The sequence below is a fragment of the Cheilinus undulatus genome, linkage group 9, assembly GCF_018320785.1.
Source record: "Cheilinus undulatus linkage group 9, ASM1832078v1, whole genome shotgun sequence".
NCBI classification, from domain to species: domain Eukaryota; kingdom Metazoa; phylum Chordata; class Actinopteri; order Labriformes; family Labridae; genus Cheilinus; species Cheilinus undulatus.
In genome coordinates, this window is record NC_054873.1 from 45,663,970 (window position 1) to 45,677,575 (window position 13,606).

Genomic DNA, 13,606 nt, shown 5'->3' on the forward strand with positions numbered 1-13,606 from the left:
TCTTGTAATAGCCTACTTACAATTCCCACTTTCCATCTGTCTTGAGCTGACCCCTCGCTGTTGTTCCGCTCAAGTTTGACTGCGCCTCTCTGAAATGTGCTGCCAAAGTTCTGCTTAGTCTGTACTTTCTCTTGTTTCAGTCTATGCAGTTGTATTTTTGGACAATACTTCCCAAACTCAACACTGCATATAAGATAGTAAACTTTATCTGTCAATTCATTTCTCTATTTATTTGGACAACCGCAAAACAACTTTAAAGAAAGACCACTTTGTGGAATTTTCTCTTTTGATTGTGCAGCAGAAAAAGCAGAAGAAGGAGTGGAATAGAAGAGTGTGGAGAGTCTGTGTAACGGAACATTTGCATGTTTGCAGTGCCTCTAAAACAGGGGTGTCCAATCTATGGCCCAGGGGCCAAATGTTGCCTGCGGCCCTTTTTGATTGCCCCCCCCAAAATTCTTTCAATTATATTAAATAGAGCATGAAGCTTGTGCTACACTGTATTAGTCTTCTTAGTTTTGAAACAAGGCAGGGCTACCATGCTAATACTATAAACAGACATTTTGACAAGGATTTATAGCTGTTTTACAGGCCAAATTGAGATGACACTATGAATATTAAAAACATTTGCAACCAAATAATAAGATGTCTTGATTTATAATGGATTACAGCTGCAAATAGCAGCACCAATGATGTTCCAGAGCTGACTTGGACCCGCTGAAATCTGATTGGCCTCCCTAAAAATCCTTAAAATGATTGGCTATTTGCCTTGTCAGCCATCAACTAGCCATTTAAGCATAACCAATCACTGAGCATATCTTAACCAACATTAGATTGTTTTACTAACTTTATTATCGAGGTGAGTGGCCCCACCATTCTTACACATTTCTGTATGTGGCCCCCAATGGAAGAAAGTTTGGACACCCCTGCTCTGTAAGGATCACCCCCTTGGATGTTTTACCCTTTAATTGATTTTATGAATCAATACTGGTCAACAGAATGTGACTTTATTGACAGAAGAATTTCACAAAACAACAACAACAAAAAAACTCTGATCCTGTGATTGCAGCTAAAGGTGACACTGCTAAATCTTGACTTGAAGGAGGTGAATTTTCTTGCAGTCCTTTATTTACCTTACATATTTGGATTCAAATGACAGTCCTTTGTAGAAATATGTTGTAAATTTGACATTAAAGATGTTTCGTTGTAATTGTTCTTGTCTAAAAGGACAAATTATGTTGACCATGATTGATTTATAAAACAATTAAAGGCTAAAAATCTAAGGGGATGAATACTTTCTATTGGCACTGTACATGGATAGATAAGTCAAGCTGTGATTGTAGCTTATTTTGGCTATTTAACCAGACAACTATCCTTTTTCCCAGTGCACAACCACAGAAATGGATTTTCAACAGAGATATGACCACAGCCACTTAAGTAGGCAATATGCTGCCTAACCACTGGTTACCATTGAACCTTCTCAACAAGCTAGCAACCTAGTTAGCCCCTTATCCTGGCTCTTTTCTCTTGTGACTATTTGCAGTTCAATGCATAATGTTGGTACCAGGAGTAACTGTCCTTTTGTAGTTGCAGAAATGATTTGTTTTAAATGGTAGGTTGGAAAAGCCCTTTGAGCATTTACACTACACAGATAAAATCATTCAGCCACCTGACCATAACACCAACAGTGACTGTAATGGCACTGTATTTAAATACATGAACTTTAATATGGACTTGGCCCTCCTACTGCAGCTATAACAACATCCACTCTTCTTAGAAGGTGTTTTTCTGGCAATTTGTACCCATTCATTCTGTGGAGCATTACTTGGGGCATTTCCACTTTGACTTTTGCTAGTAGAAAAGTAAATCAGCACGGCTTGGTTTGGCCCCGGCAAAAGTCATAGTGGAAAAGCCCCAAGTAATGCTTTACAGAATGAACTGGAGCAAATTGCCTCTGATATACTTTTCCATCACCAGTTTGCCTGCACCAAGGTGTTTGTTCCATGCATCCGCTCGGACGGACTGCATCCAACAGTCACAGCCTGAGTTGTCACATTGAGGAGTGACCAGGCGCAGCGCCAGGATTACAACTTTGTCTGTACCTACTAATGACAAAAGTTTAAACCCTGCTCCATTCTTATAGACAAACAAGTTTGGGACTTTTTCTAAATAAAAGGCTTATTGTTTGTTTATTTATCCCAGAAAGAGAGAGTGACAGAGCCAATGGGGAAAGAGCTGCGTGCGACAGTCTGAGCCTAAGCCGGGTTTACACACTGCGATTTTCCAGCGATACAACCACGAATTTTGAGTTGCATGACTCACTTGTCAGGCTGACTTTCAGTTGGATCAGGCTTCGTTTGCCACGCTGTGTACAAGGGGGTATGACAGCCGATCACGGCCCGACTACGACCTGACGACCTGCCCCCGACTGGTCGAAGGATTCCTGGCATGTTTGATATTTTGGTCATACGACTCCAGACACTCCATAGTAAAAGCAGAAACGTGAGCAGAATAAACAATTTTGGGGGACTGTTTTCCTTTCAAACTGTCAGACACGACATAAATTACCATGACAACAGCTGGGATGACTTTCAGATGCTCCCCCCGCTTAACCTTGCGTAGCAGATGGATACGCCCATTTCCATATTTCTCACTGGTTAATCAATCTTGTAAAGCCCCCATCTGAACCGTTTGGGCCTGGTTAGAAAGTGACAAGACCAATCAGCGAAGAGGGGCAGTACATTCTGGCATGGCAGAGTCGTGATGTTCACAAGCAGCAATAAGAGACCGGTGCAATTACAGTAGTTTGATTTTTGTTTTAAGACAACATTGAGACAAACAGATCAGACAGGGACATTCAGCTCTAACTCCAACACTTTCCTTCTTTGTTTTTCAGTTTTTTGTCATGTAATAAGGATGCATTAATCAAGCAATCAATTGCATATGACTCTCAGCAGATGCTGTATCAGTGACTGTAGATGAGATAGATGTGGGCTCAAAATGCTTCTTCATCAGCTCTAGGCATGCCCTAAAACTGATAGCTCAGTTCTGGTGGAAGAGCAAGTCCCTTGCCATGAAGGGCTGCCCTGTCGAGTCAAACCAAGTGCAGCCCAGCCGCTCAATGGGATGGAAAAGTCCCATAATAGGTCAGGCAAAGGAGCTCCATGGGATTGAGGACAGGTCTCGGTACTGGCCAGTTCTTCCACACAGAACTCCTCAAACCAGGTCTTTATAGTCCTTGCTATGTGTGCACAGTCATGTTGGAATAAAAAAGGGCTTTCCCTAAACTGTTGCCACACAGTTGGAGGCATAGCATTGTCTAAAGTATCTTGGTAAGACAGAGGCTGAAGTCCACTGTGTTGTCACATTTCCATCCTGCCTCATATTCGGCTTTTTGTATTAAAAAGTTTCCAGTCAGCAAAGGTAGAGAAGTTGATGATTCAGCACAATTGTCCCAACATCTGCAATCCATCAGTTTTTGTCTAAACAAAGAACATCATAAAACATTTCTTCAGACATGTTTGATGTCTTTTAAAATGACTTTTACAATGTGCGTGTCACCTGCAAGATATAAAATCTTCATCAAGTTCATCTATTGCACAGCCCTAACAGTTTCCAAACACATTATCTAGATGTGTCGGTCTGCTTGGATTCAGCCCAAATTAAATTTAATGCTAAGGCCTAATAACTTCATCCTTAAACCTCCACAATCTAATCAGATTATCCTTGAGTCATGGTGGCAAATTTTGAAGAAAGCCCCTCAAACTTGTTTTTAGATATCATACTCAGAAGAGACAGACAGGCAATCTGAAAACACAACCCCTCTGGTCTTGACTATCACCCACATGGAGGCATAAAAATATTGATCATGGAGCTGCCACAGTCACATCTAACATGTTTAAAAGGCAGTGCCATGTATGAGATATAAAGGACCCTACGGTCTTCTTTTCATCGTGCCAATAAACTGCCTTTAGAGTAATGGTGGTTTAAATCTACCTCTGAATATTTCATGTTTAAATCCCACATAAGCCATTAGCTTCAGTGGGAAAAGAGACTCTGCTAATGAATGTGACTGGGACAGCCTGCAGGGACCACTGGGCACTGTAAAAGTGATACAGTCTTCATTGTGCTCACAGAGGACCCTCCATAAAAAAGAGAAACAACATTTGATAGGAGACCCTCGTGTTGAGTTATGACTCAGACACAGACTTACTATCTCACTAAGATAAGAGTGAACAAGATACCGAGCAGGCTTGGTCTGGAAAAGGGCAATTTAGAAAGACATGAGGATGAGAAGCCTGGATGTGCAACATTTACTCACCCTGAGTATGAAGCAGTAAAACAGCCTGCCTTCAGGAACTACAATAACCAGGTTCAAAATAATGATCATTAGTGATGGCATAAATGGTGGAAGAAGATCATTTTAACTCCAGGTCACTGAAACAATGTCATATCAGACACAGTTCTTACTCTAATGGGGTTGTAAAGCCTGTTAATTGAAGTTTTTCGCCACCATCATTCAGTCTGGAGAAGAAAAATCACTCAGAGGGATTCTGGAAAGAAGGAAGATGTCAATCAGGGGGCAAGAGGGAGATTTGTATCGAATCAAGCACGTTTAAAAGAGAAAAAAAAATTCTTATGATTTTACATGGTTTATAATGTTTTTATAAGCCTACATATCAGATTTGTTTTTAGAAATGGTATAAACATCAGGGCTTTTTGCTTTAGTGGACCAATCATGACAGGATTCAGGTGTTAAATGAAAGGTGGACCGTTGTGAAACCACTGTAGTATCCTCTTTCTCCTGCAGTGATGAAACTAAGGAAACCAATGCACCTTAGAATAATTTATTTCCTTTTTAAAGATCCGGAGATGAATCCGTGGACAAGTCCAAAAGAACATGCGTCTTGTGATATAATACATATCATATTTCACTGTTTTGTTTACTATTTTAATGCACAATCCCAATCCCAAAAAGTTGAGGCTCTGTGTAAAATGTTACAAAAATTAATGATTTGCAAATTTTACATGCTACAATGTGCCAAATCTTTTCTATTGGTGCTGAACTGGACTGGACTGGACTGGACAGTTTTCCACCGAAATCAACGGCCGAATCACAGGTAAGAAAATACTTCATCTCAGCATGGACTAATTCTACATAGGACTGATCCCTGCCATCGAATCAACTTCTCACTGAGCTGAGAGGCGGGAGCACACCTACTACAGCAGCCAATAGGAACGCTCCCTCTGACCTGAGCCGTTATTGGCTGCGAGTACTAGCCTTCTCATTGGCTGGACCATCGTCCAGTACTGGATTTCCTCAAGTGAGGGTGCAGAGCGAGGAGGCGTTGCAGAAGTGTGTTATTCTGTTAGATGGCTTCAGTAACTAGACCCTAATGGGTCGTGTTGTTTTTGTGGGCATACGACACTAAAAATTAATCGTTTACTACAGCTTTAATCATGCTGCACAGCAAAAACTATTTTACTAATAAGGGAGCGAAAAGACTGGACTGGAAGACTGGAAGAAGGTGTTGTACATGGATGAGTCCAAGTTTGAGGTCTTTGGATCAAACAGAAGAGCATGTGTGAGATGCAGAACAAATAAAAAGATGCGATCCTTGGTAATTTCTTTAAATGTAAAACCTCTTATCTTAAAAAAACAAAACAAAAAAACAAACAACACAAAAATAAATAAAACACTGCATTTCAAAGAAAAGGACTTGGTGTTTCTCTGGGACACAAGTTTCCCTGAAGTTCTTTTCTTTGTGTTTAACACATCACCCACATGTTGACACAGTAGCACTAGTTTTGTGTGCAGAAGCAGTTTGAGCACATTGTTGTCTTTGGGGTCATGAACTTCTCATCATGATAAATCAGCTGCTCTCCCAACAGCTTCAAACTATTTTCATTGTGCATAATGTTGTTTCTTTGTCTCAAATTCACCAGATTCTCTTTTTCCTCTCTTTCCCTCAGTCTCTCATCACATTAGACTCAGCTCAGTCATTGTGTCATTACATATTTCTGTGCAGAGCTAAAGTTTTCAGCCTGAACTCAGTCAAATCTTCATGGAGAAGATCCCTTGATCCCTTTGTCTCTTCTTTTCTTTGCTCTTTTCAGTCTCTGTCATTGTCTGCTTCTTTGGAGCGAACAGCCACGGTAGGAAACTTTGTTTCATTAGAATTTTCCTTTTCAAAGGATAAAATACCACACATGGCTCTTTCTGAGCACCACCTCTTATTAGAAAATGCACATTATGTGAAGTATTTTTTTTTTTCATAATAGCTGCGTGTTGGACTTTTTTTTCTTATAAGACTGCAGATTTATATCCTACAAGGGATATTTGACAAAAACAGCTTCTGACAAAAATAAATTGTAACATTCCCATAGAACTGGCAGCTGACTCAGACACTTTCAAACAAACTGTTTAATGTCCAACTTCCAGGGGTCACACCTGTCCTACACTTATATTTGATTTAGTTAATAATAATCCGCCTGTGCCACAGTCTGGTTGCACAGCGCTGTGCTCTGACTGAAGGCAGATGACCTCTAATGACCTCTAGAAATGTGTCTGAAGCGCCATGCAACCCTGAGTAGCTCAGGACTCCAATCACTAGATCTTGGGAAAACTACAAGTTCACAGCAGATTATTTTGTCTCCCTGGGGTTGATTTGCTTTTCATTTCAACATGATTCCAAAATTGTATTGCTTCCACCATGGACAAGTACATTATGAAGTTAAAAGGTTGGCAAAGGATGTGTGGTTTCATGTAACATCTTTGTTTTCCACCTCAGAAGTTAACTTTTCTTTGTCAATGGCGCTAGAGTAGCTCTGTGACCCACTGACCTCCTGATGACTTGTAGCTTGTGCCACAGGATGAGACATAATGTTAATATAGTGATGCTTTATGATCATTACACCAGTGTCCATGCATTGTGTTTCATTTTGAAGTTGATAGGAAACTTTGCACAATTATCTAGCTGTTTGGATCAATCTGCTCTATGTGGACTGATGCAGTTTGGCAGCCACCGGTGCTGGAAATAGACCTGGTATGTATCTTTACCAAAGCAGACTGGAGCAGCACTTGTGGGATGCGCTGGAAACAGACTGAAGCATGAGCAGTGGAATGGCAAAGACTGACTAAAAAGGGAGTGATTGCCAAAAACAGACCCAAAACTGAAGCTCTAACTTCTGTTGTGGTTACAGCGTAAGGTTAAGGGTTAATTTAACCCTTCAAGCTCTACACTTTTTCTCTCCTGTATCAACCCTGTGGTGCACAGTCGAGATGGAAACGTCCTTTATCTTTCAGGACAACGTGGGCTTTAAGAATATATGTGCTGCAGTAATCTCACTGGATTTATTTTCGAAGTTATAGGCAAATAAAAAGGGGCTGCATAGCGGCGCAGGGGTTGGCGCTGTTGCCTCACCACAAGAAGGTCCCTGGTTCGATTCCCAGTCGGGGCCTTTCTGTACAGAGTTTGCATGTTTTCCCTGTGCATGCGTGGGTTCTCTCCAGGTACTCCGGCTTCCTCCCATCACCAAAAACATGCTCATTATGTTAACTGGAGACTCTAAATTGGCTATAGGTGTGAATATAAGCGCGCCTGGTTGTCTGTACAAGGATTAACCATTAGGGCAACTGGGCAATTGCCCAGGTGACCGAGACCCACAGGGGCCCATGGCAGTAGCCGCATAACCATACTGCAAACTTCCAACTGCATAAATATGATTGCTCAGCGCTTAATATAATCCTGTCCTCTAGTGCTCACTGTAGTTTTCACACAGTAGTGGCTGTGAGCTGACTTACCCCTCCTCATTGGCCAGGGGGCATGGGGCAGGTCAAAAATGACAGAGGAAAAACAATCAACTTGGTGTAGGTCAGCGAACTACGTCAGTTATACTATGCAGTGAAAGAATGCCAAAATGGAGAAATTGGGCTAAGCTAAGTGGGATCGCCAAATGGAAAATTTAGAAAGTTAGGGGCATCAGGCAGACTGAAAACTTCTGGAATACACCAAAAATAGGAGATGACACGGAGGATGGCTCATTTAGCGAGAGAGTGTCTTCCACCTGTTATTGAGAGAGCCTCTTCAGCCATCGGTGAAACACCGGCACCAGCATCTACAGCACCTGAAGCCCATTGAGGTAAGCAATAGGCCACCCTACACTAGGACATTCCCCATGCCTGCACTTCACAGCTAACGTTGAGATCTGGACGTTAGCATTCATTCTCATTCAAGAGCATGCATGCACATAAAAATGAGCAAAACTGCACTTGAGAAACACAGACATTTACAAATGTTTATGTTGCACTTAGAATTCTAAACTAGTCCTGTCTCAAGTTGTGAGAATGACAGGCTGTTTATGATGTCTAAGAAAAAAGAGTTATTAATTAATTAAGACACAATTGTCACTTATTCAGATTTTTATAATTCCATTTTGTTGTCTGTGAACATCCATGCACTGACATTTTTTAAAGTGAAATGTTTTAAATTGTTTTTAGGATCAGTGTCCCTATTATTAAGCTCCCTTTACAAGTTGAGCTAAATTCAAGATGTATATGTTTGAAAAAGTATTTGAAGCATTCAGATTAGTTTTATTTGAGTAGAAAAAGTAGGTCGCTTCACCTATAGGTTGTTTTCAATGTTGCCATATGATAGAGTACTGAGGCTGACATGTTTTCATAGTTTGAAACGTTACTGAGTTACCTTGGCATGACACAGTGGTAGGCAAGATCTCTTACGTATATCTAAAAAGCTAGATTGCACAGTGAGGCATGAGTTCTTAAATTGACCACTCTTGGATATTTATGGATATTTAGACCAGCCCACACCAGGCTGTGTGCTATAGTTCTTATACTTATCCTGTGGTTTTGGGTGCAATAAGTGCTTCAGGATTTAGTAGGCAGCGGAATTTTTTTTTTTTTTTTTGGGGGGGGGGGCACTTGAAAGACCTTGCCCAGGGGCACTTCAATGTCTTAATCTGGCCCTGTGTCTGTCTCTATATGTCAGCCCTGCGATTGACTGGCGACCAGTCCAGGGTGTACCCCGCTTCTTACCCAATGACAGCTGGGATAGGCTCTAGCCCACCCTGCAACCCCAAACAGGATAAGCGGTATAGAAAGTGGATGGATGGATGAGACTATAAAGACAAAAGAGAAAAACTAAACAGCAGATAAATTGTAAAGAGTTTTCTCTCGTTCTAACACTGTGTAACACACAGTAAACAATAGCGACTAAGTATTTCTCCCTCTCTTTTTTTTTCACTAACTTGTTCACCTAGCTCTTGGGAACCAAGATGTGAAAAAACAGACATTCTGTGACAAAAGACATAAAAGACATAAAAAAAAAAGTTTTTATGCTTTGTATGGCTCTTTTTGTGCCATTGCTCAAAGCAGTTCCTGTCTGCAGTGACACAGAGGGCTACATTGAAGATTCTCTGTTTCTCTTTCTCTCCACGATGAGCTATTCTGCTCATCTCCACCTTGATTTAAGTGTTAAGGCATGCACAGCATGATGCAACAACTAAACAGCCTGCCATTGGTTGACAGCCCCTAACAAAAAGTTTTGGGTAAAAAGCATGATGTTCACCATTAGCAGCTAGAAACATAAACCATCAAAAATCAGTTAAAATTTGACAAAAAGATGTCCAGTGTCAGATTTACCAGTTTTCATTCACTCTTTAAAATCCCCAGAAAGTTACCCAAGTTCCAGGCTCACAAGAAAAGCTTTTGTAAGGAATCGAAGGCGTGGAAAGCATCAGTGGAATGGCACAATGGCTAGTTTCAAGAGGGAAGAACTGCCTCCACCAATACAGGTGATTACCTGACGTAGAGCATAAATGAGCCTGTAAAGGCAGGTAATATCTACTTTTCCCATAATGCATGCCAATGGTCTGCAGTTCCTTGACAGCACATCATTTAAAGAAGAGCAAACTGAAAAGAGAGGAAGTCTCCTGAGGCGAACAAGATGTTAAAAGAACCATGCTCCAATGACAGAGGAGGCATCAGAGTCCGTTCTGCATCGCCAGAATGAAAATGTTTGCCTTTTTATTAATGCCATGTGTAGTTTGACAGACATAAACTCCAACAGAAATGGGGGGAAAGAAAATCGATGAACAGAAAGTACTGTAGTGCAGCAGTTAATTACATCAGCCTGTGAAATGACTGGATGTATGTTCTCCACCAGACCATTCTGTCTGTTAACCAGATTATTCATGGTATACAGGGACACTCTCCATCAAAGGTGCTTGTAAACAACTGGAGTCAGATCGTAACCGCTGAGAGTCAATGTCCTGGTTTCATCGTGCATGTAATGATTCCAGAGCGGGGAAAGACACCCAAAGAAAATTAAGATTATACGTTTTCTCCTCTCAGCCTCCCTCTCCTGCCTGCTCTCCTCTCACATCTGTTGGTATTTACAGAGTGAATTATTTCTGAGGTTTTATAAAAGCCAGTTAGCTTATCAACAGCTTGCATCCTGCTGAACACCCGCACCCACGTCTGGTTTCAGAAAACAGGATAAGATCAATAGATTTACTTAGAGGTGCATTTTTATGCCACCTTGTAACTGACTTTTCTGAAGGAAATGTTCCATCAGGCAGACAAGCCGGAGGGCAGACAGAGGAGGCCTCTGAAACAGGCTCCAATGTTTGATCAGAGAGGAAGCCACTGTCGCAAGACTCATAGCCAATATACATGTGCAGCAATGCCAGAGATGTAGTTGCTGTCCAGGAAAGTTCGGCTGTGTAATGAACGTGATTGTAAAGATACTTTCTTATTTATATGTGATGCATGTTACTGGAGGATAAGTCTAGAAAAAAAATCACATCCTATAAATTCAACTACCTAATGTGTGGAATGTAAACTACAAAAATGGCAACACTCAAAGAGGTTACTTCAGTAATAATCTGGAAAACAGAATTAACCTTCTATAAACATTGTTGTTCAACAGTAACATTGGGTCATCTCAGACTGCTGACAATTATAACAAGGCTTCTACAAATTTCCCTCCATGTGTGGAGATGACATCCTGCTGTTAACGAGTGTTTTAGTTACCATGTTAACTAGTGACAGAGCTATCCCTGCAAATGCATCTTTGTTTTTAATTAGGGCCATCAAATGATTAATCTCAGAATTCCTTTAGTCAATTGCAGTTAATCTATTTTTGTGGCATTTTGAAAGTCCTTTTTTTTATTCAGAAGTTAATTTTTTCAATTTTGTATGTTTTTTACTCTCTTCAAATAATGGTAATTGGCTTCTTGTTCAACACAGACCTGCTTTTATTTTAAAATCAAATGTGCAGATGACTTGTCCACTGAGTTGTCTCTGAGTTTATTCAAAGTGAAATGAGACATTAAAGGTGCAGTGTGTAAAATCAGGAAGACTAGTGTTATGTAAAGCCCAGCTTAGACAAAAATTAGTAACGACATGAGTTGAATTTAACATGAAATGCTAGATAGACTATTTCAAATCTCCACTGTATGGAAATATTTCACATTCATCTGGGAAAGCTCCGATAGAAAGTGTTTGGAAAGGGCAGGACTTTTCAAAAAATTCTAGCATGGTGATTGGAGGAGCGTTCTGTCTGTCACATTCACTGTGAGCCAATCAGAGAGAGAAGACAAAATGAGGTAGTGAACATGTAGTTTTCCTGCACAGGCTACTGCTGTCATAGTTTATGAAAAGCGGAGCTTCTCTGTGAATAAAATTCATGCAAAGGCTGGTCAGGAGGTGAGCAAAAAATCTTCCCAAGACTCACTTTCAGTTTGGCTCTGTGCTCTTGTTTAAAAAAAAAAAGAAGTGTGGTTTGGTTCTGATTTAACTGCCACTTTGCTAAAGCCACGTCCAAGATAATAGCTACCAGTAGCCATTGGACACACCAGCAAACCCTGATGATAACGATCACAAACTCATGCCGAAGCAGATCGGGAGAAAAGCGATAAAATCGTTTCCATCATTAAAAGCATCTGCTCTAACAGCACTTGCTGTTCACTCTTGTTTTGATAAAGACATGTTGCGTAGTTCTAACAAAACTCTCTGTAGATACATCTGAGCTAATCACTCCTCTAGCAGCCATTGAATATACCGGCTTCCAGTACAACTAAGCCTCGCCTGTATCCGTTGCAAATGCATGTCTAGCGTGTGCAGTTCTTCGCTCTTCTTTTGATAAAGAAATGTGGTCTAGTTCTGGTTAAGCTGCTGATATACACCAGCTACATTTGAGCTAAAAGCTACACCAGTGACAGCCACTGCTACCAGCTTCCAGGACAGCCAAACCCCGCCAACAGCTACCACCTCATTCTCCTATAATGATGCTGATCAGGTCCGTTCTAAGATGTGGCACAACTGTTTAGGACAGGAGCTTTGGAAGATGGATCTGCCTGATTACGGACATGAAATTTGGCCAATCCATCTGCTTTGAAAGTTTAGATAAAGATGTGTCTTGGACCAAGAATCATGATAGAAATCATACTGCATGCTGGCACAAACCACCCCAAACAGCTCTGATTATTTCCCATATTTTAAACAAACAAGTGTGAAATATAGATTTCTGAAAGTGAAATATGTTTTATTCTAATGAATAACAAACACATTGAAAAGAATAAACTGGAGACCTAAAAGTCTACTCCAAAAGTAACCAGAATATCTGTAAATATTTCAGAGAATCATGAAAAAAGAAAGAACCACACAATACAAATAACAATCAATAAATCTGACCAACACATGCTCACTCACACCCACTGACCTGGTAGGAGTCCATGTCCTCCCGGTCTAGTGAGCGGCTGACTGACACGTCTCCCGTTTGTATGTCGATGGTGAAGAGACCTTTGGGATCCTGGTCAGCACCTGGGCCTGTCAGCTTGAAGATATGGTTACCTGGCTTCTCTACTGAAATCACCTGTGGACACAAAAACCCCACTCAGTGACATAAACACCTAAAGGCTTGTGTGCAAGTGTGTCCTCTTTAATTCTTAATCAGTCTGCTTCTCGGAGTGAAGAAGTGCTTCTATGTTTCATGTTTTTGAAGCACACTGAGCTGAGCCACTCTGCATTAGCATGAGTATGCTGGTTGATTTACTGTATACCAGAGAAAAAAGGAGCTCACTGAGCTTTTATGGTGATGCAAAATCCCCGATAGTTGGCAATTAAAAATTAATATGAGACAAGACTTTGATTTGATTTCATCAGTTTGCAAACTCCTCCATGTAATACAGGAAAGTTAGCATCTTCTCCAAAGGCACTGATATCCTGCTGTGACCACTTGTAAATCCAAGAGAGTTCTTTTAGATAAGAAAATTGAAAAAGTTAAATAATTTAACAAATTCCATGCAAATTACGCTTTTTATCATGTGGCCCTGAAAAGTAGATTGAGAGCCAAATGCTGTGATATGGCCTCAGAAACTTGTGGTGTTTTTATTTAAAGTGGTGCTTGTTTTGTTGGCTCACATTCCTTGAGAGTAGTGATCTGACCCAGGGACTTTTTGGAAACATGTACTCACATGAGACTGTCGTAGCCAGCAGCATCCATGGATCCCCAAGCAACAGGAACAGGGAGAATAAAGAAAAACAGAGAAAAACATCATGTTAGAAAACACCAGCTGAGGCCACAGA

At 40.7% G+C, this 13,606-nt stretch overlaps 1 protein-coding gene across 1 annotated transcript in view; it reads right to left on the minus strand.

The window, feature by feature from the left end:
- The window catches only part of cdh13 (cadherin 13, H-cadherin (heart)), a 784,391-nt gene that overhangs the window by 404,221 nt on the left and 366,564 nt on the right, over positions 1–13,606 (minus strand). The window contains exons 5-6 of the mRNA XM_041795315.1: positions 13,495–13,500; positions 12,741–12,893 (exon numbers count right to left, since the gene is read on the minus strand). Of these exons, the coding sequence (XP_041651249.1) occupies positions 12,741–12,893; positions 13,495–13,500 (159 nt within the window). The remainder of the gene's footprint in view (positions 1–12,740; positions 12,894–13,494; positions 13,501–13,606) is intronic.